Raw genomic sequence first — 23,411 nt, 5'->3', positions numbered from 1 at the left:
GTGACATGGCTTGAATGAGATTGGCCTCTATTAGCTAGCCTCCCACTATCCTTTCTCTCCCTTTCAGACTATCTTTCTCATTGTTGCCAGAGGGATACTTCTCAGAACACCACTTTTCTCCCTTACTACCCCATTCACAAAGCTGTTTCCCGTTTGCCTACCACTTGAGATCAAGACAGAATTCATTGTTCTTCTAGCAGTTGCTGGGGTCAGCCTGGCCCACACCTGGCCCCTGGGTATAAGACAGCATAGTTCTTTGTAAGACATGGCTTGCTGCCCCTAGATGTACTCTGTTAGGAGCACTTGTAGTGTGTGCCTCTCTCCAGTCTCACTATGTCTGCCCTCTGCCTACATGGTGGCTCACTCACTTCTCAGCCTTACAGGTTCTTGGTCCATTTCTGACAAGTCCAAAGCCTCTGGGACCCAGTGAGCTCCCCAGGTCTCTTCCTTTTAGTACCTCAAGAAGTGTTTTTTTTTTTTTTTTAAATGCTCCACTCTGCTGGGTACCTCATTTCATTTCTTCTGTACCACAAACCCATGAGATCACCTTATCTTATCCCCTGCCTGTGCCTGCTTTCCCCTCCCTCTGAAAAGAGGATAAAACTGATTCTAAGATTGAAATTAATTAGCTTGAGCCCATGTCCTGTCTAGCTCAGACCATCCCAGAGGACTGGCGCTATTTCCTTCAGGTTTGCTTGTCAAGAAGTAGACAGGAGCAGGGGATGTAGTTACCTTTGAGTAGATAAGTTTCCTCTTCTTCCTTCTTCCCTTTGCTTTATTTGTTGATGAGTATGCTTATTGGGAAGCCAAATAGTATGGACCATTTTCCTTTGGGTCAAGGCTTCTTTGCAGAGTGGAAGTTGGAGCCAGTTGACTAACCCAGCCATGATCATGTCAGAAAAGGACTGTTTTAGAGAATTTGGTCGTTCAAAATACTGTACCTTCTTGGAGAGGCATCTGTCACTTGAAATGCTGAGCAATGAGAGTGCTAAGTTAAAAACTACCAGAGGCCCATTGATTCGGACCAAACCTCTGCACTCGGGCTCCCTATACTGGACTAAAAATCAAAATGGACTTTCTTATGTTAAATTTCCCATCGAAGAGCTGGAACTCAATTGTTTATCTGATTTTCTGAGAAATCAGGATTAGAGAGATAACAAAAGTTCTTAAGCAGACTCATTTTAACTCACATAAGAGTGACATTCCCTGTCCTTAGTCTTTAATGCAGAAAGGTAACCTGAGGTAGCCTGATGCCAGCTAGTCAGTCATTTCCTCACAGTTCAATCTCTGGGTTCCTGTTTTACAAGGACAGTGACTGTGTTTCCGGCTGCCTTCCATTAGCCCTTCTCTGCCTATGTAACCAATCACGGTTGCTCAGCCCATTGGAATGCTCCTTCCGTTTCATGGAAGGAAATGTTCTCTGATTCTAGAGTTGAAAATGAAGCCAATTAAGATCATTAAAGTAAATCATTGTAATTTTGTCCTTGACTGTATTAAGAACATTAAGAAAAATCTTATGTCACTTGTACACTACACACTGTGCTTGACACTTAGCATTTATTTGAACTCCCATGCCAATCCTGAAGTGTAATGAACTGAGGCTTCCAGACCTAAGAGTTCTCCCTTCTGCCTCTCAGTTTTAAGGCAGGGCTGGGATTCAAACCTGAATTCCAGGTTCTCCACTGTGGTACTTCATGGTCTCTTTCCCTCTAGTACTACTGGGTATTGAAGAGCTGAGAGCTGTCCTCTAATAAGTCAGTGAAATTGTTTGTGCTGGCCATGAAGACACTATGTGTCAAGCTTGTGAGGCGAGCCAACACCTCAGCCTCCAGGTTGTGTTGAACAATTTTCCTCCTATTGGGAAACATCTTGAGGAGGCAGGGGAGGGCATAGCCCCTCCCACTGCTGCCCTTGGCCAGTGAGGTGTTGCCCAACCCTCAGCTGCCCTAAGTTGTAGAATCTTCCCTGGTTAGCCAGTCAAAGCCTGTAAGTTGCATTTACTAAGGTACTGTATTATATGCTTAGAGATCTAGGAGGATAAGCCAGTGATCAGGCCTGATGAGATCTTGTAATCTGAGACCAAAAGGTGAACCTTATACACACATGAAAATAAATGAAGGCCAAACTGGAGTGGCATAGACGGAAAATGCTATAATTGCTTAGGTGAGCATCTCACTCAAGGCCTCACAAGACAGGTAAGGTTTGTAAGGCAGAGGAAAAAGGAAACATTGCTGTTCTGAACAAGCATGGTAGCCACGAATGTAAACTTCAAGGGGCCAGAACACATGCTATGTAACCAACGTGATTTGAGTGAAGGCAGCACTGAAGAGGAAGCCAAGTTCTGCACAGCCTTACTGTCAGCTCTCAGTCTTGGTGGGTGTGAGGTCTCAGGAGGATTGCTAGCTGCCAGTTTGGTGTGACTTGGGGCTAAGGAGAGAGACAATCTACGGCCTGAGCCCAGGGAGACTGTAGGTGTCATAGATAAGGACTGTGTCTGGCCAATGACCAGGCTGATAGAAACACTTAGAAAGAAGAGCATTGCTTGGGAACTTGCTGTTCTGGAGGAAGTGGCACATGAGAGAATTCAAAGGCCACTATGAAGTGCTGAACCCATCTCTGAGGTTCCTGGAAACTGCGAGCTTACTTAGGGTCAGAGAAAGAGTTACTGTCTTTCAAATTGAGTAGTAGCTTAGTTGTACAGAAAAGAAATTGTTTCTTGATCAATAGGACAATGTTTTCCATTAGGAAGTGTTCTCACAACAATGTCTCCTTCACTCAAGAACTTAAGTAGGAGGGTCTTCACTGAGTCAGCCCAGGAAACTACTGTCTGGCTATAGTTGACTTAGTCCTGGATTTCATCCTCAGCATCCCCAAAACAAAACCAAAACCAGAACAAAAAATGTACTGAATTTATGCAATCAGAGGGAGTTGGGGTGACTCTGCATACTCTCTTTAATCTCAAATTAGGTGAAATTTATCTTTTTGAGCTGAGGATTGAATCCAGGGCCATGAACTCTACCACTGAGTCACATCTCCAGCTCAAAATGGCAAAGTTATGACTAAAATATGTAATTGTTCACCCTAAACCATGATAGTCGATGTCTTTATTAACTACCAAGTAATGTTTTGTTTTTTTTTGTTGTTGTTGTTTTTGCCAGTCTTGGGGCTTGAACTCAGGGCTCCCTGAACTTCTTTTGCTCAAGTTTAACACTCTACCACTTGAGCCACAGTGCTACATCTGGCTTTTTCTGTTTATGTGAGTCTGAGGAATTGAACCGAGGGCTTCATGCAAGCTAGGCAAGCACTCTACCACTAAGCCACATTTCTAGCCCCCTAGTAATGTTTTAAGAGTGAAAAAAAGAACGAAATCATCCTTTTCTTTTTGATGTCCACTTGACTTGCTTGTACTTGAATTTCGGAATGGGATAGTGTGTATTTTTTATAGGCCTACTGGATTGCAGGAATAATAAACAGATCCTTAAAACAGATGAGTTATAAATGTCATTAAAATGTAGCTCCAGTGTTTGATGCCTGAAAATTTAGGAGGTGAGCTGCCAAGTCTTGTTTTGCTCCTTTTTTTTTTTCCTCTCTCTCTCTTCTTAGACCTGCTTCTCTCAAGTTAAGTTTAAGAGACAGTCTGGCTTTCCTGTTGCTTACTGTATTTCTGTGGTGTTTGCTTGTGAATTTAGGGTCATAGAGATTGCAGCCTGTCACTCCACTCACACGTCTGCGGCCAAGACCCAGGGTGGGCACGTGTACATGTGGGGCCAGTGCCGGGGCCAGTCCGTCATCCTCCCTCACCTCACCCACTTCTCCTGCACAGACGACGTGTTTGCGTGCTTCGCCACCCCGGCTGTCACTTGGCGCCTCCTCTCTGTGGGTGAGTTGGTCTCTGTCCATTGCCACATGGCCTAAAAACCAGGAAGAAAACCTAATGCTTTCATTTTGGTATCAGGATTTCCTTGGGGGCAGGGTTCAGATTCATTTCCTTCTAATGGGTTCCTGTGAAAGAGAAGTTGGTTACTTTTCTTAAAATCATCAGGAAACACCACTAACACTAAATTAGAAGTAATTTTATTTGTTTGCTTTTTTAGTTTAATGTACACACAGAGATACATTTTTTTGGCGGGTGGGGTGGGGTGGTGGTAGGGCTTGAACTCAGGGCCTGGGTAGTGTCCCTGAGCTCTTTTGCTCAAGGCTAGCACTCTACCATTTTTTGTCACAGCTCCACTTCCAGTTTCGGAGTGGTTAATTGGAGATAAGAGTCTCATGGGGACTTTTCTGGCTGGGCTGGCTTTGAACTGGGATCCTCAGATCTCAGCCTCCTAAGTAGCTAGGATTATAGGCGTGAGCCACTGGTGCCTGCCTACACATATTTTTTTAGCTAGGCTATTCATTCAACCATTTTATTATTTCATTCAAAATTAGTGAAGCAGATTGGGACTTACTTGGTGTTTTGGTAAGACTCATAAGCAAATAGGTGTGATTTTTTTTAATCTTTATGGATTGCAGAAATGTGAATCCATATTTCATGAGAAAGCATTGCTCAGTTGGTCAGTTATTTAGCAAATCAGCATTTTGTGAATGTTGGAAGAGCTAGGCCTCGTCGAGGTCTATAGGTGTGAGCCTGTGGACAGGGTCATGTAGCTGTGGCTGAGCCTAGAACCCTTGTGTTGCTTTCTTAGAACCTGATGACCACCTCACAGTTGCTGAGTCATTGAGGAGAGAATTTGACAACCCAGACACTGCAGACCTCAAGTTTCTGGTTGATGGAAAATACATTTATACACACAAAGTCCTTCTCAAAATTAGGTAAGGGATCATTTATTTTGAGAATTAACATCAGTCCATTCAACAGTTATTTCCTTGTCCAAGGGACTGCTGAACACTTCAGTAATTTTATTTATTTATTCATGTATTTATTCATATATTGGTTATGGGTCTTGAGCTCAGGGCCTGGGTGCTATTCCTGAGATTTTTTTTGCTCTTGACTGGTGCTTTACTACTTTGAGCCACAGCTCTATTTTGGTTTTCTGGTAGTTAATTGGAGATAAGAGTCTCATGGACTTTCGCGACTGGGCTGACTTCATGTTGCAATCCTAGATCTCAGCTTCCTGAGAAGCTAGGATTACAGGTGTGAGCCACTAGCACCCGGCTAGTAATTAATTTTTATTAATGCTTATACTAGCATAGAATTGAGAGAAGAGTTGTTGTGGCACTTCAATGTTTATGAAAAAGTGTTCTTTGCCTCTGGGAGCACAGTGCAACTATGGGAAGCAGGATTTGGGAAACAGGAAGTACTGCTGGTCACTGTGACGGTGCTGGGTGCATGGTGGGGAAACAGTGCTGTGGTCATTCCTCAGGGTCTAGAGAAGGTTCTGTCCACCTCGGCATTACAGAGTAGCCAGCTGCCAGTGGGTAAATGTGCTTTATGCTTGTCAAGAGTGTTGACCTAAGTTATCTTCCCTGCCAGGAGACTGAGCTCAGCCCATGGCAGCACGTGTTCAGTCAGAACAAGGTCTGGATGACGGCAGCATAGAGATGTTTACAATCACAGGTGTTGGTTTAATTTATGAACAATGAGTAGTATCCATTTCAGATGCGTGTTGGATGACTTTTGTGCACACCTGTGAGACTGTGGCCCCACCTCCAGACATCTAGACCTGGAAGAGTTCTGCCACCAAGATGAGCCTGTTGGCCCCAGCCTGGGCATCCCATGCTCTTTCTCTACCACAAATTACTTACATATTCTAGAGACTTATAGAAACTAAGTGATACCATATGCCTTCTTTTGTGCCCAGCTTTTTTCCCTCTTGGCATAATAATTTTGAAATTCATCATATTGTTGCATAATTGATATTTAAATTCTCTATATATTATTCACAGACTTGAAATGACCTTTCAGCCTCAAATTCCTCTTTCATAAGGTCAGGCTGTGGCTCATGAATTCACTCTCACCATCGTAGCACATAAGCCTTAATTGAGGCAGCAGGTGGACCACTTTTCTGTACAACATAGAAATAGCTCTGACACTTCCGGAGGCTGGAAGTCTGAGTTGTCAGAAGTATGATTTTTAAATGAGGCTGGGAGGGAGGATCTGCCCCATTCCCTTTTCTGGCTTCTAATAGTTTGTGACAATCTCTGGCATTTCTGTTCATGTGACAGTTTGCCTCAGATCATCCACAGTGTGTGGATTGTGTCCAGATTTCCTCTTTTTGTAAGGACACCAGTAATATTGGAGTAGGGCAAACTACAATGACCTATTTTAACTAACTACTTGGGAGGTTTGAGTTCAATACAAGAACTTTTAGGCAACACAGTTCACTGTATCTTGTGATACGGATCACAAGAAATACATTAGCTCATCTTTATCAACCTTCCTTATTTCAGTAGGGATGTTATGAGAAAGATGCCATCTTCAGCAGCACACATAAGAGGCAGCTTCCCTGACCACGCACAGCAATAGTAGTTTGCATTTGCAGCCTTGTTGAATAAATGATGAAAAACTTCAGGCCAGCAGAGAAAGTGAAGAGCCAAGGCAAGGATGTTAGCTTAGTCAGTTTTCTATCACTGTAACAAAATAGCTGAGACAATGAACCACTAACAATAGGCTTAGTAGTTACTTCTAGAGATTGAACCCACACATGCTAGGCATCTGCTATATGTCTAGCTAAAAAGACTTATTTGCCTCATAGTTTGGGGGTGCCAATAAGTGATCGACTGGCCTCATTGTTTTGGGCCTGTTGTATGGTAGCATATCATGGCAAGAACAATTATGCACAGAGAACAAAGAAGGAGAAATGGGATTGGGTCCTACAGTACTCCTCGAGAATATGTCCTTCATATCTACCCTACCTCTTAAAGGGTCTGCCATCTTCCAGTATGCCACCCTGAGACTAAGCATTTGCAGTCTCAAGGTCTATATTATGACAAAGAGGAAGGTGTGCAGCTTTAGAGAAAGAGTGTAATCCTCTGGAAAGCCTTTGGCTCTGGCCTGCAATCCTGATCAGACCCATTTTCTTTCTTTCTTCAGGTGTGAGCATTTTCGTTCTTCCTTGGAAGACAACGAGGATGATATTGTAGAAATGAGTGAATTTTCCTATCCTGTGTACCGAGCCTTCCTGGAGTACTTATATACAGACAGCATCAGCCTTCCTCCTGAGGAGGCAGTAGGTAACTGCCCAAGAATTTTACCAAGAAACTGGCAAAATGTTGACAGGTGGTTTCCATAGAGCCTAAAAGAAAATAACAGTGAGGGTAGTCAGAGGAAGTTCTTTTCTGTGTGTTGACTTCAAACTCTTTTTTATGGAGGGTGGGTAGGAGGGAACCCACAATCTCATGCAAGCTTTACCACTGAGGTCCATCCCATCCCCATGCTATGAACCTAAACTATGCCATTGTTGTTATTTCACAAAAAAGGTTTCCTGGGTAGAGAGAGGTCAGTGGAATATCAAACTATCACTGGAATATCACAGGTAGCAGGATGGAGGAACGAAAGAAGAGCCTTGGCTAGTGGACTAGAGCAGTTAGGCCATACCTGCTTGCACAGGAGACTGGGAAAGTGGGAATATCCAGATGTCCATGACATAGCCAAACATTCTATGATTTGGAGCAAGGGCAGAATATGGTGTGTGTGTGTGTGTGTGTGTGTGTGTGTGTGTGTGTGTGTGCACGCATGCATGAGTGTGTGTGTACATGTGTATAGGTGTATAGAGGGTAACAACTATCAGCTTTGCTATGGAAGAGATGTGATCTGTTTGTAAAAGGTCAGTAATTTTAATTGTTAAGGTGAGAAATGGTGGGCTCTGGGTTTTAGAGGATGTAGCAGTGGAGATGTTGAGAAGAGATCAGATTCTGGATATGTTTTGAAGATGAGGCTGGTGAGATTTACTGATGGAATGTCTTGTGGCAGGAGAAGGATTAACTTTGCTGAGGTATTTGGCTTGCATAGTTGGATTAGGGCAAGTGTTATCAGCCAAGATGAAGGAGGTATAGAGCAATTCAGTTTGCAGTCTGAAAGGTTAAAGAAGTAATTAACATCTCAGGGACATTTTTATTTTATTTGAATTTTTAAATAATTTTTTCCTTGCTTTTTGGTAGGCCCACCATAACAAGGGGAATAGTCCCAATAGCCATCTATATTGTCTATCTAAAAACTTACGGTAAACCTCAACTATCCATCCTGTACTAAAGGCAGCACTGTGGTTTGGGGTTGTGCTAGAATGCAGTGGTACAGGAAGGACAGACCTCTGGCCTCTAGATTGCAGCTACATCCTGCATAACAAGGACTGTGCAGGCCCTGCAGCCTGCATGTCCAAACTTAGCTCATCCCGATTCTGGGCCACATCTGGGGTTGCACACTGGTGGTGTAGTTGTCAGAGGGAGGAAACCTCAGGCCCTATGGGTTTCCACATATCCGAAGTGTGAGCTGCAAGGCCTGGGGTTCTTGTGACAAGAGGATACATGGAGGAGGGGCAGAGCCTGGGATCCAGGCAGGTTTCTCTTCAGGTGGACTGTATCAATTGAGTCTAGAATTTGGGGTTGCTGGTGTGAATTTCAGTGTTGGGGGGAACTGATTCCAAACAATTCATTAATTCACAGGTTTCAGAAAGATTCAGTGAGCCCTAGGTCTGCCTTAATTTTTTTCTATTAGCCATGTTATAATGAAGGAGGGTTTCTGATCAGATTCTACCACATGGACAAAACTTATTAGGAGCCAAATACAAGCACAATTAATAGCTTAACAATAATGAAATACCAGCTTCTTCTTTCAGGCACGCTGGAAAGCTCAACCCTCTGCATGAAAGGGGAACTTGAGGATTTGACAATATTCTAGTAAGCAAGAGCCAGGCAATCTATTGATCAGGTGGCAACCCAGGACTAACTGTAGACCTGGCATAGGTATCAGTCAAGAGTGTCTGGCCACTGGGTGCCAGGGCTGGAGCTCCACTCATTCAAGGGTAGAGGCCATATATCCTCAAGAGCACTTACTCATCAATAACTTTCTCTCTGCTAATTAAAACCTTCTAATAAAGATTTAGAGGGCAATATCTGAAAACCAATAGGATCTTCCAATGTTAGTTGACCATTGCTGATGAGGAGCTATCGTATTGTTCATTAGGATAGATGAACTCAGTCTCCATCAAACTATTTGAAACTGGTGACATGTATTACCTCTGGGCCCATCTGCATCTGCACATAGTATTTATTTATTTTTATTGTTATTGTTATTATAAAGGTGATGTTCAGAAAGGTATAGATGATATTTAAAACGGAGACTGGAGCTCACTTGCTGAAATAATCAAATAAGTATCTGAGTCTGAATGCTGTGGAAGTTGGGTACAATGGCCCAACCAGGGAATTTGGTAGTCCCCAATAAAGGAGAAGAAAAACATAAACAAGAGCAGAGGGTGATATGAAGTATCATCACACACATCCAATTCAATGTGAGCTTTGCATAAGAGGAAAACAGAGACTGAACCTTAGGTTTGGCCCTACAGAGGGACTTCATGAGTGGTGGGGGTAGGCTTTTGTTTGGACTGGCCTTTTGAGGACAGAATCAGAGATAAGAGCCAGCAGATGTAGACAGCCCTCTAGGAGTTTTACAATAGAGAGGAGTAGAGAGATGGGGCAGTTACAGGAGGCAGACATGCTCTCAATGAAAAAAGTTTCTCTTCTATTTCTTTGGTGCTGGGGATTCAACCCAGGACTCTGAGCATGTTAAGCACATGCACTACGCCATGGAGCCACATCCTCAGCCACTTTCCTTTTTAAAGGATGGACTCTAGCACAGCATGATCGCTGATGGGCCACATCTGGGAGGAGACAGTTACAATTCAGGGGGCTTGTTATTAACATAAGCATATGCATGTTCTTCCAGCCCTCCCCCCAGGAAATTATTAAAGCATCTTCACTTTGCTCCTGTTTTTCTTACAGCTTATTTGCTCAGTCCTGCCACCATCTTAGGGGAGCTGCACTCCCCAAGTGTAAATCAGGGGTAGTCTGTTTACACAGCACTCTACCAAGTGTCACACGGTTAAGTGAGTTTCAATCAGGATGCTTGACATGCCTCCCTAGCACATCTTAATAAGCACTTCTTCCCACCAGGATTGCTAGATTTGGCCACATTTTATAGAGAAAATCACTTGAAAAAACTCTGCCAACAAACTATCAAGCAAGGAATCTGTGAGGAGAATGCCATTGCTCTGCTCTCCACTGCTGTGAAATACGATGCCCAGGTGAGACAAAGCAGCCTTCCCTAGCTGACCTGGACACAACAGAAGTTCCCTAAACTAAAAGAAACTAGGAGATTAAAGATGCAACACGAAAGAAAACTAAACAATAAAAGTAGTAGAAATAAAGTGTCTATTAGGATGGTCATCAAAGGCAGAGACTCTGCAAAATTCAGTCAAAGAGACATATCTTTCAGTGCACTTTTGTATGCTATATGCAAACATTTCATTTCTAAACTTCAAGTCAAACTGTATGATTTTTAAGTGTATTTTGGGATAGTTAGCATATATCAGCAAAACACATTTTTATGTGTAATGACAAGCCACAGTGTCAGAAGTGTATGTGAATTTCCCATTTCTTCTCTGAGATTGGAATATATCCAGAGCTTGGAATATATCACACTGCCAATGTGACTTTTAGCAGCTTGCTTGTCTGTACTGAGTAGCTTTTCTTCCTGTAGTTTGTTTCTTTTCCTAAAGATAAATGTATTCGAGGTTCATGGGCCCATTGACATGACTGTCAGCATCCACAGCTTTTCTATTATACTGCTGTTTTGTTATCAGCATTTGCCATAGTTTATATGTATCTAAAGAAGAAAACAGGAGAGTGTGAAATGTGTTTATATGATTGCTAGGAAGTTACTTAGGGTTTAAAAAAATTAGCTTTAGCAACATAGAGAAGGAGCTTTAAAAATAGACTGGGCTGTCACATCTTGTGCTGGATCTGATGACTGAATAGCCCAGGTTCTGAGGCTTATTGGGGTTCATCAGGCTAATCTTAATTTTCCCCAGGAGGGAAAAATAACTACATCTGCTGGTATGAGAGTGTTGCTCATTGGTAGATTACATACCTATCATACACAAGGGCCTTAGTTCAATCCCTAGCAGTACAAAAAATAAATACTATAATTTTACATATTATATATATATATACATATATATGTATATATATATATATATATATATATATATATATACACATACAATTATAGCTTGAGATATACCTGATATTATTTTGATGTCTGGGATTGAACTCAGCACCCTGAAAATGCTCAGCTTACACAATACCACTGAGCTACCCCCTAGTTAAGATTACTGAAGGTATGTGTAGCATGGTAAAATCTATCCATTCTACTCTGTCGTCTTGAAAAGGAAAAGCAGCAGTGTCCTCTTATAAAAGGAAAGTATTTTCCTGGCATTACTTTTTTCTCTTTCTCTTTTTGGTGCCAGTCCTAGGGCTTGAACTCAGGGCCTGGGTGTTGTCCTTGAGCTTTTGTGCTTAAGGCTAATATTCTACCACTTGAACTACACCTCAACTTCTGGCTTTTTGATACTTAATTGACGATAAGAGCTCATGGGCTTTCCTATCAGGGCAGCTGGTTTATAACCTCAATTCTTATATCAGCCTCCTGAGTAGCTAGGGTTACAAATATGAGCCACTGGCGCGTGGCTCCAGCAATGCTATTTGTTATAGCTCCCACCTTTTCTTCTACAAAGTCTTTATAGGTAGAAAATTTAAAGGGCTTAAGGGAACAGAAATGGGGATGCAGTACTTTTAATACATATTGAACATGGAAAGAATAGTTACAAGTGCTATCATTCAAAACAGGTACTGAATAATTGAGCTTTCTTTGGAAAAAAGTCAGATTCTTTGCATTGGTTAAAGGAACTTGAACATTTCACTTTGTATTATTTGTGTTTTTACAGTCTTGAGTCCATACTATTTTATATACTTTAGCCCGTGCTACTATAGTTTTTGTAACTGTTCTTTAGGTACAGTATTGTTGCACCAGTATTTCCTTGTTTGAGCAATCTTGCCATGTTGCATTGCATTGGGATATATGAGTTTGTTACTGCTGTTTTTGTTGTTTCTAGGATCTGGAAGAATTCTGCTTCAGGTTTTGCATAAACCATCTGACTGTAGTAACACAGACTTCAGGTTTTGCAGAAATGGATCATGATCTCCTGAAGAACTTCATCAGCAAAGCTAGCAGAGTTGGAGCCTTTAAAAATTAATTCCCACCTACAAGAAGGGAGTTTTTGAGCATTTCCTTTCTTCCTGCAAATAAAAAAGAAAAGAAAAAGAAAAAAAAGTTCTTAATGGACAGCATTTATGATGAGCTACAACCAGATGAATTCTTGTGTCATCAGGATGGTAGTCTTCTCCATCTACCTAAATCTGAAGTTTACATAGAGAGCATCCAGTGCCCTGATCAGATGTGATTATACACAGGAAAAAAGGAAAATGTCTTATATATTTACCATTTCTTCTTTTGAGTCACTTAAGTTGGATACATTTGGTGAATTCGTACTTATGGTATCTTGGCCATATGTTCCATTATTCAGCTGCTTAAAGGGTAGCTAGACAAGGAATGCTGTCATTATCCTATTTCAGCCACCATACCATGCGTGGGGTATGGTAGCCACTCAGTTAATTATAAATCTGTGGAAGGCTAAATGAAGGAGTTATACAAAATAAATTCTAAAACAGTCTTAATTATTGAGGCTTATATTCTGGAGCATCATTCTGAGGAGTAGTGACTAATTTAGAGCAATAATTGGAATTCAAAAAGGCCTAAGGGCTAATTTTAATTTTCTGTTTACTCTGAGTCATTTATTTCTCACATGGGATTACTGAATATGAAAGTATTATCTGTGAATGAATGTTTCTTCTGGTCTCATCCACCTTACATAATTGCATAAAGTCCTTCATTTTTTTCTTTGTGTTAAAGGGGTTCCGCCTCTGTAAGTACAAATGATTTTTTTCTTATTCTTTTTTTTTTTTGGTCAGGTTGTGGGGCCTGAACTCTGGGCCTGGGCGCTGTCCCTCAGCTTTTCAGCTCAAGGCTAGTGCTCTACCACTTGAGCCACAGCACCACTTCTGGCTTTTTTTCTTTTTGCTTATGTGGTGCTGGGGAATCGAACCCAGGGCCTCATGCATGCAAGGCAAACGCTCTACCACTGAGCCATCTTCCCAGTCCCACAAATGATTTTTTTCTTATAGTGGATTTTTATATCACTATCAGTAAAAACCAGGTTTCTTAACCTGGCATTAATACAATTTTAGCATTAAGAATGAAAGAGATTTATAATTTTAGATCAAGTTACCCAATTGCAAATGTGAAACTGGATGTAGTGTCAGATTTTGTAATTTGTGTCTCACAGAAAGATGCTGTGTAAAGAAATCCATTTAGGAATTAGAAATCTTGTTTTAATGCCCAACTATTTGATAATAAAGTGCTTATTTGCAGTATTAGAACTCATGTGCTTTTTTAAGAAACAGCAAACATAAATTGTCAACTGCATCTCTCTCATCAATGTATGTTAAGTCTGTGTGTGTGTGTTTGCATGTTTGCACGTGCACGCACATGCCAGTCCTGGGGCTTGAACTCTGGGGCCTGGGCAAGGTCCCTGAACATTTGTGATCAAGGCTAGCACTCTACTTCCAGCTTTTTTGGTAGTTAATTGGAGATAAGAGTCCCACAGGCTTTCCTCCCTGGGCTGGCTTCAAACCATGATCCTCAAATCTCAGCTTTGTGAGTAGCTACAGTTGCAGGTGTAAGCCACCAGCACCTAACAAATCCATTGTTTTTTAAAAACAGCTGTTTAGCCGGGCATTGGTGGTTCATGCCTGTAATCCCAGAAGGCTGAGATCTGAGGGTCACGGTTCAAAGTTAGCCCGGGCAGGAAAGCCTGTGAGGCTCTTATCTCCAATAAACCACTCAGAAGACCAGAAGTGGCACTATGGCTCAAGTGGTAGAATGCTTGCCTTGAGCTGAAAAGCTGATGAATAGCGCCCAGCACAGAGGTCAAGCCCCCCCCCCCAAAAAAAGCAGCTGTTTAGATAAGGTCTCAGAGCAAAGCCTACACTAAAACATAACTTACTTATAAACAATCTAATTACTATCTATACTGTTGCCTTTACTCTTTATTAATGAGAACTCTATTAAAGATTTTTTTTTTCAGAGTTTGCAGCAGAACAGGAAAGAAAAGAGATTGTTCCTTTACCCCATCCCCATACATGCATGGTCTTCCCCATTATCAGCTTCCCTCTCCAGAGTGGTACACTTTATCTGTTGTGATCACTGTATGGCCATAGTTTACATTAAGATTCACGCAAGGTGTAAATTCAATGGGTCTGGGCTGTTGTATTCCTGCCAACAATGAAGAAGAGTTCCTGTTGTTCTACAGCCACACTGGCATTTGATGTTATCAGTGCTGCTGACTGAGCAGTCTTAATAGTATGTATGAGTATGTCATCATTTTAACCTCTGTGATGACATGACAGTGTCTTTTCATATGATTTTTTGATATTTTTGTATCTTCTTGATGTCTAGTTAGGTTTTCTGCCATTTAAAAAACTGAGCTGTTTTTCTGTTGTTAAATGTGAAGAGTTCTTTTTATATTTTGGGTAAATTTATCAGATATATCTTCTGCAATGATTTTCTCTCAGTCTGTGATTGGTCTCATTCTCTTGAGATTACTTTTGGGAAGTTTAGTTTTTGACAAATTGTCCTTTTTTTTTTTGTATGCAGTAGAGGCAAAGAACATGGGTAACTCTAGTTCAAAATCAGACTCTTGTGTCTGAAGGTGTGTGTGTGTGTGTGTGTGTGTGTGTGTGTGTGTGTGTGTGTGTGTGTGTGTGTGTGTGTGTGTGATGAGGCAAACCAGAGTCCATGACTGCTAGGCAAGAATTCTACCACTGAGCTAACATCCCCAGCCCTATTTTTTTTTTTTTTTTTTTTTTTTAGGTGCTGGTCCTAGGGCTTGAACTCAGGCTGGGCACTATCCTTGAGCTTTTTTGCACAAGCCAGCTGCTTTACTACTTGAGTCACATGACCACTTCTGGCTTTTAGTGGTTAATTGGAGATAAGTCTCATGGGCTCTTCTGCCTAGGCTAGCTTTGAACCATGATCCTCAGATCTGCCTCCTGAGTAGCTAGGATTATAGGCATGAGCCACAGGTACCATTTTTATTTTTATTTTGAGACAAAATCTTTTTTGTTGTTGTTGGTCATGGGGCTTGAACTCTGGGCCTACATGCTGTCTCTCAGCTCTTCAGCTCAAGGTGAGTGCTCTACCACTTGAGCCACAGTGCCACTTCCAGTTTTCTGGTGGTTAATTGGAAATAAGAGTCTCACGGACTTTCCTGCCTGGGCTGGCTTTGAATCACGATCCTCAGATATCAGCCTTCTGAGTAGCTAGGATTACAGGTGTGAGCCATGGTGCCCAGCAAGACAATGTCTTTTTAAGTTCGCCTAGGATCTGTGCCTCAGGATCTGGCACTGTATATTCTTATTTTCTTTAAAGAGCCACACACTTGTCTTCACTTTTTATTTTATCAAACAAAGAAACATTTCGACGTGGGAAGGACTAATAGCCATCATTTCTAGCCATTAAGACAACCATGATCTTCATTTATTTGATCTTTATTCTTCAACCTCTTATGCTAGCTTGAATAGACTTGGCCTTTACAGCTTCATGCATCTTCAGAAACATTAGGTTCCTTTTCCTGCCTATTTCCAATCAGATCTTCTTAAGTTCTCATGCCTTTTTATTTTATGAGTTTGTTCCATGTAAAAATTGAAACATTCAAAGGGGAATGAACTGCCCTGTACCAAACTCCACAGTGAGCACTCTTACCGTACAGGTTGTACCTGTCAATTTTTTATTTTTTGCCTAAGCTTTAAGTAGGGGGCACTGTTATCTTAATGCTTATCTGTATACAACATAATCTATACAGAATATAGCTTTGAGTATTCTAGTTGAGTATGTTTAAGAAGCTCCCTAAATTAGTTTTTTGTTTAACCAAGGAAAAGAAGTGGTTTAGCTCTTAAAACTCGTGGCTCCAAACAACAAGGAAGTACTAATTTTAGAGCAGCTTGAGAGATGACATGTGGTCTGGGTGTGGATACTTTATCTAAAAAAAAAAAACAAACCAGATTTTTCTTTCTAGTTTTCATAGGCTTGCTGTTGACACTTATATGGGAAAGCAACATATTTCCTTCCTTTATTTCCTTCTGACAGATGAGTGAGTGGAAAGCCTCAGAAAATCACTCTGCTTATTAGTGGTAGGTGGAGAGAAAGGGACATTTTGATAATGATATCATATCAGAAATGACTGATCTTGACTGGGTCTTTTCTTTTATACAAGCTCCTCTTAAGCTCTAAGCTCTTAAGTTTTTTTTCTCTTTCTTGCTCCCACGTCAAGAGTGCAATATACACAGGTGTATATTGCACACCTAATGTACACAGGTGCTAATCCCCACCTGTAGAAGTTTGTGAAGGTAGTTATTTGATTTTTTTTTTTTTTTTTTGCTTGCCTGGGCCTTGAACTCTGGGCCTAGGTGCTGTCCCTATGATCATTTTGCTCAAGGCTAGCATTTGGCCACTTGAGCCTGAAGTAGTGTTTCCGGCTTTTCTGTAATTAATTAAAGAATCTCTCACTTTCCTGCCTGGGCTGGCTTTGAACTGTGATCCTAAGATCTCAGCTTCCTGAGTAGTTTTCGATTATTCAGGCATGAGTCACTGGAGCCTGGCTTGATTCATTTTTAAAAGCAAAGTTAAAGCATATTAAATTGTGCTGTTTAGTTTACAGCTACTTTAATGTACTATCATCCAGACTGTAGGGTTGAATTATAAAGAGAAAGGGAACTAAATAATTTTTAAAGAAATGTTGCAGTAGCAGGGTTGGAACTCAGGGATTTGTAATTGTTAGGCAGGTACTGTACTGCTTGACTCATGCCTCCAGCCTCTTTGCTCCTGTTACAGGAGGGTGACAGGGTCTTGCTTTTTGTAAGGCTTTCCTGCTCCACAATCCTGTTTATGAAAGGTGTGCACCACTGTACCCAACTATTGGTTAAGAAAACTTTTGCCCAGGATGCCTGAAACTGGCAGTGGGATCCTCCTAATATTCTCCCTCCCCACCCCACACCGGCAGGAGGTAGGATTACAGGTGTGAGCTCCAGCTCTCAGGTGAACATTGGCATCTTACTATTATTTTTAATTCAGTCTTAAGCTGGGTACTGGTGGCTTATGCCTGTAATCTTAGCTAATTGGGAGGCTCAGATCTGAGGGCTGAAGTTTGAAGCCAGCCTGCACAGACAAATCCAATACGGTTATCTCTGACTAACCACCAAAGAGCAAGAAGTGGAGGTGTGGCTAAAGTGGTAGAGTACCAGCCTTGAGTAAAGTAACAAAGCAAGAGCATAAGGTTCTGAATTCAGGTCCGAGTACTGGCACATACACTCAAAAATTCAGTCTTTGTCAAAACATAGCAACATACATCCTACAGATTTTCTCGGTAACTTCATTTAACAATTGTAACATTTTCACTTTAGGAAGTAAATATTGGACTGTCTAATAAGAATGTCAATACTAATATTTAAGTATAGTCCCATGCAAAAAGATTTATAAACATGGATGAAGCCGGGCACCGGTGGCTCATGCCTGTAATCCTAGCTACTCAGGAAGCTGAGATCTGAGGATCGCAGTTCAAAGCCAGCCTGGGCAGGAAAGTCCGTGAGACTCTTATCTCCAATAAACCACTAGAAAACCAGAAGTGGCACTGTAGCTCAAGTGGTAGAGCGCTCTCGCCTTGAGCTGAATTGCTGAGGGATAGCGCCCAGGCCCAGAGTTCAAGTCCCACGACCGACCAAAAAACACAAAAAAAACAAAAAAAATAGATGGTTATCCCAACTTAAAAGTTTGTTTTAATCCTGTACACATTATCCATGCTATTCTCATATGTATAATTCAGCATCTTATTTCTATTTTGTAATATGTGAGGGCTACCATATAAAGAGAACAGGTTTGTTTTGGCTCACAGTTCTGTAGATTCCAGTCCAAGATCTCTCTGGGCCTCTGTGAGGGTGTTGTATCATGGTAGAGTTTACTGCGAAGCAAACTGCTTATGTCATGAACAAAGAAAAAGAAAAGGAGACCGGAAGGTGTGTGTGTGGGGGGGGAGGTGTCCTATGGGGCCTTTAAGGATATGTCCCCATGACTAAAGAACCTCCCAACAGGCCCTAACACTGGTTTCTCCACCTCACAGTGGTGTTACTCCGCACCAAGCTTCTACCAGGATGGGGTGGGGGGAGGGCACTTAAAGTTCAAATTATGACACCATGCTGTTTCTACTGAAGAAGGTATTTGTGGCAGAAGCTTAGTACAGTTTTTCTAGAGGTAACGTTTCAAGATGCCCTTTAAAAACTACTGAATCCAAAGGAAAAGTCTACTGACTCTTAACTCATACTGTATATACTATATTGGCCCCAAAACAAAGGAACATAAATATGCTTCTAAAGGCTAGGGTTCATGAAACTATCCACATAATAGAACTAGAAGGTAAAAAGAGTTACACCTTCATCCATTTGTGCCAAAATTTTTAATGAAAAATAAATGTATGATTTTGGATGTCTCCTTTATTATTTATAATCCTATAACATAATCCTTTAAGTACAATACAATCCTATATTATTATATGTAATAATGTCTCTATTATAAGTTATTATAACATTTAAATCATTGGGATGCTAAATAGATTACCATAAGTGATGAACTTTTTTGTAATTTAGACTACAAATGTTTGGTGATAGCATTAGGCTCTTTGGTTTTTCCTTTGCTGGGACTGGGGTATTAACTCAGAGCCTTGTACTTGCTTGGCCTACTTGGCTAATGCTCTATCACTGGAGCCATGCCTACAGCCCAGCTTTTTGTTAGGTATTGTGAAATGGCATCTTAAAACCTTTTTCTGGGCTGGCTTCAAATCAAGTTCCTCTAGACTTCAGTTAGGATTACAGGCAGGAGCCACCAGCACCTGGAAGCTCCTTGATTTTTACTTAATCTAAGTGATACATTTCATGTAAGATCATGAACAGGAGTACAGCCTATTGAGATGCAACTTTTCATCTTGTCCTCTTTGCCTTTCTCCCTTCAGTAGCAAACATTTCTGTTCCAGAAGGAACAGCTCTGTTTTGAGAAATTATGTAAATTCAAATCCATAGTGCTGAATACATTTCAGTGTTTGTTTTTTTATGTTATAAATGATGGTATGGGGTTGGAGGTGTGGAGGTAAAGACTTGCCCACCAAACCTAAGCCTGGAGTTCAAACTCCAGTACCACCACTAAATAAATAGTAAGACAGATGATATATAATATCCAGAAATCAAATTTGCTTCCATTTCTACAGAGAAATATGAATATTCCCAGTATGTGAGATCAAGACCATAGAAGGATGCATGCCTATTTAGACATCAACATAATTTGTGACAGCAGGGGTTGGAGGCATGGCTCAGGTTGTAGACACAAGCCAATGAGTGAAAGCAAGCATCAGATACCAAGTTCAAGAGGAAGGAGGGAAGAAGGGAGGTAGGAAGGAAGGAAGGAAGGAAGGAAGGAAGGAAGGAAGGAAAGAAGGAAGGAAGGAAGGCAGGCAGGCAGGCAGACAGGCAGGCAGGCAGGCAGATGTGGCACAAAGAAGCATTTGGTTTTTTGAATTCTAGATTTTCCTTTTCTTGTTTCTGGAGATTGAACCTCAGACCTCAGGCAAGCACTCTACTACTTGAGCCATGGCACTAGCCCAACTTTCTATATTTTATTTCTATATTTTAAAAATGAATAGATTAAGCAGTGGTCCAGACAAGAGTTAACCGAGGACTCCTTTTAAGTGTTAGGCTTTTTCACAGTGTTTAGTAAAAGGGTGAAAGAGTAGCATAGAAACCAGTACTTTTTGTTTGATCTTGATTTAAATCTCTAGAAGCTGGGAGCAGGAAGAATTTGACAATTTGATTGGCTATGAGAACTTTGACTTCTGAGGAGAGGTCAAGTCTAGCAAAATAAACTTGGGGATCATCCAAGTCCATCAAAGGCTGTGAGGGGATGAGACACTTGGAGACAGTTTACATACAGAAGAGAACATCACTTCACATAATTACAAAGACCACACACCAGACCATTAAGACTTAACGACTAATTTATTTTAAAATAGACAAACTATTGTAGAAAATAGTAACATAGCAATTTTAAATGTACAGTTTTAACCAGTACAAAGAAAAGGCAATAAAGCAGTATATGATAAGCCTGAAGAAACTTCAATGCATGATCTTGGAAATTCCTAAAATTCTGTCACTAATTCTAATGTCAGCTTAGTAGCAAACAACCCAGAAATATGGTAAGCCCTTGACCTAAAAATGAACTGATCTGTCTGTAAAATATTCATGCAAAACTTTAAATGAAGAAATAGGGTAAAGCTAATGTCATTGTTATCCAAGTAACTGAAATAGTGAGCTTGAAACTTAAGCACAAAATAAAATTGTTCTCTGACAAATAAGACCAGATTTCTTTTTAAAAAGAACTCTGAGTTTAGACAAAGTGATTTCCCTAAATGCTAATTGATACTATCTTAAATACCACCTATTTTAAATTATACCATCTCTAAATAAGTTAATCACACAAGATAGTTTAAATACACCTTTAGGTATGGGGGTAGGGAGAAAACGTCTCTTTTTCTAATACGGCTATTTTAATTGAAAATTTTGCACAAATCAGAAACATAATACCTAACTTAAAAAGACCTTTGAATACTTTCAACTTCAAACTAGAAATGTGGCTTTGAAATGTGCCAGTGTTAGACCATATTGACTTCAAAAGATACATGGAATGTATCATTCCAGAGAAAACACAAACCTTCCCAAATCTAGGATGGCAGACTCATTGTTGCAGTGATTTGTCCTTAATATCCAAGGGGGAAAAATTAAGGCTCCTACAGTTAACAGTCTGTTTGTGGAATAAAATTAGTTTATGTCATGATTTTTCAGGACCCAGAAAGCTTAGAAAGTGCACTTGAGACATACTATTATCAGGGTCCCCTGTGGCAAAGCTCTGGCTGGACACTACTTTTTCAAGTATTAGATGGGTATATATATATATATAAATTCAGTGATCTGAATGGTTTTTTAAAAGTTTCAAGAGTATTTTCAATAATCCTTTTTTAAAAAAAGAATAAGTTGGATGAAGAAAAGGGTAAGTTCTAATAAGTTCTGAGGTATGAAATCTGTTTCAGTAGTATGATAGTATTACGTTTAAACTCTGTGTTTTGCTTGTATTTAAAAAGCCAAAGTTTGTAATACAAGCACATGTCAAGTCAGATTCCAATACTAAAAGTCTAACATGTAGAAATTAGTAATTTTTTCCTAGTTTCTACTGTGTTTTACAGTTTATGATAATGTGGGTGGTAGGCAGTCAATTGCATTTGGAAGACAGGAGACATTTCCTAAAGGTGTTCATGTTAAATTAAAAAATATACATATAAATTAATAAAAACAAGAGCAAACATCACACATATGCTACAAGGGAAGGCAAAGTAGTCAGACGGGCATGGCCTGTTAGGACGCTACTCCAGAGCCAGCCTCATTACTCATAAAGCAGAGCCATTTTACTTTGGGAATGCAAAAATCTGAAGTACTTTTTAAATGGCATGGTTTACACAAGATTCTCAATCTTGTGTAATAAATCTTTATACCATTGACCACAACATCAAAAGTGGCTTAGGAATTACCACGCACAAATGTGACTTACATCTGCACCTTCTATTATCTACAAAGCTGGAGATGTTTCATGGGCTGTAAACAGAACCAGGGAGAGGGCCTGGAGAGATGGTGAAGCCAGAGGTGTATGCAGTGTCCACCAAGGCCCTGAGATCCTCACTTTTCTTCCTTGTTCAAGGTATCCATGCTCTCATTCATCTTCTGCTTTTGCATTCGTGTTCGAGTAGATGCTGAAATGAGGATGAAGAACTGTTAATAGTGTTGAGGGCACTGGGTTAGTTGGAAAGGGCTGCTATATAGGTTATATGCATATCATATTGATGAAGTTCAGAATGTTCCCCACAGTGGTCTCTAAGGTTATTTTGTGAAACAGGCTCTGGATATATAGCACAGGCTGTCAATCTTCCCTCCTCAGCATCCCTGGTGCTGGGATTACAGGTATACCACCATGCTCAGCTAAACTTTTAAAATCAAATCACTAGAGGCATGCCCCAAGTAATTGAGCACTTGCCTAGCAAATGCAAGACCACTGAAATACCTATTTTCTCTCAGTAAAACTTTTTCCAAACATGTGCCACCAGACTATTTGCCTGTCTCTCAGTCTGAATTGCTGTGCATACAAACTATAAAATATATACCTCAAATAAACAGTAAAAGGAGATAAAAATAAATAGTACTTCTTTCCTTTGATATACCAAAAGATGGTTCTGCACATTCCCAGATATGCCCCACTTTGAGGTCAAGTTTGGCATGAATTTGAGCAAACTAGAAGTATGGGCTAGCTGCTGGCTCTGCTGGAGTGAGTGGTGGTATTCTTTACAAAGCTACCAGGTGGCTTGTATATGGAGATCCCTTGCAGGTATTACAAAATTAAATTGGACAGGAACATCTTGAAACAAATTATTTATTTAAGTCCATAACTTTAGAGGTAGCAAAGAATTCTTTTTTTTTTTTGCCAGTCCTGGGACTTGAACTCAGGGCCTGGGCACTGTTCCTGAGCTTCTTTTGCTCAAGGGTAGCACTCTACCACTTGAGCCACAGTGCCACTTCTGCTTTTTTCTGTGTATGTGGTACTGAGGAATTGAACCCAGGGCTTCATGCATGCAAGGCAAGCATTCTACCACTAAGCCACATTCCCAGCCCAGCAAGAATTCTTTATTTGAAAACACACATACACATACACATGCACGCATGCACACTGGAGTTATGGCTCTAGCAGTAAAGGACTTGCCTAACAAGCAGAATACCCCAAGTGCAAACTCTGGTGCTACAAAAAACAAAGGGTGCGTTTGTGGTAGTATATACCTGTAATAAACATCACTTGGGAGGCTGAGAAAGGAAAATTTTGAGTTCAAAGCCAGCATGAACTATGAGACTTGGTCTCATAAGACAAAATAATAAGGGATAAAGCTTTCTGAGAAGGACCCCAAATTCAAGTTCCGGACTCTCAGTCCAGAAAAGAGAAAGGAAGGAAGTAAAGAAAACAGGAAGGAAGAAACACAAGAAATATTCATTTCTGGAAAAGAAAGGAAATAGTCAGGAGCTGCACCACGGCTCCTGTTCCACTTGGGCAATCTAGCACCATGTGATGATCTTTCCTGAACGCCAGAGGCAAGCGGACAGGTCTTCTGGAG

General features: G+C 40.7%; 2 protein-coding genes across 5 annotated transcripts in view; one reads left to right on the top strand and one right to left on the bottom strand.

Annotated features, from left to right (window-relative positions):
- Positions 1-12,464, top strand: part of Rcbtb2 (RCC1 and BTB domain containing protein 2) — a 35,858-nt gene extending 23,394 nt beyond the window's left edge. For all 4 annotated transcript variants that reach the window (XM_042685578.1, XM_042685577.1, XM_042685576.1 and 1 more), the window contains 5 exons: positions 3,690-3,880; positions 4,686-4,812; positions 7,034-7,173; positions 10,108-10,238; positions 12,108-12,464. In XM_042685578.1, the coding sequence (XP_042541512.1) occupies positions 3,690-3,880; positions 4,686-4,812; positions 7,034-7,173; positions 10,108-10,238; positions 12,108-12,248 (730 nt within the window). In that variant the 3' untranslated portion in view covers positions 12,249-12,464. The remainder of the gene's footprint in view (positions 1-3,689; positions 3,881-4,685; positions 4,813-7,033; positions 7,174-10,107; positions 10,239-12,107) is intronic.
- Positions 12,465-20,186: 7,722 nt separating this feature from the next.
- Positions 20,187-23,411, bottom strand: part of Rb1 (RB transcriptional corepressor 1) — a 133,845-nt gene continuing 130,620 nt past the window's right edge. The window contains exon 27 of the mRNA XM_042685770.1: positions 20,187-22,007. Coding sequence (XP_042541704.1) covers positions 21,934-22,007 — 74 coding nt within the window. The 3' untranslated portion in view covers positions 20,187-21,933. The remainder of the gene's footprint in view (positions 22,008-23,411) is intronic.

The sequence above is a fragment of the Dipodomys spectabilis genome, unplaced genomic scaffold (genome assembly GCF_019054845.1).
Source record: "Dipodomys spectabilis isolate Male_0828 unplaced genomic scaffold, ASM1905484v1 ptg000095l, whole genome shotgun sequence".
Classification (NCBI taxonomy): Eukaryota; Metazoa; Chordata; class Mammalia; order Rodentia; family Heteromyidae; genus Dipodomys; species Dipodomys spectabilis.
The sequence above is the reverse complement of the archived record's forward strand: the minus strand, read 5'-3'. Positions and strand labels throughout refer to the sequence as shown.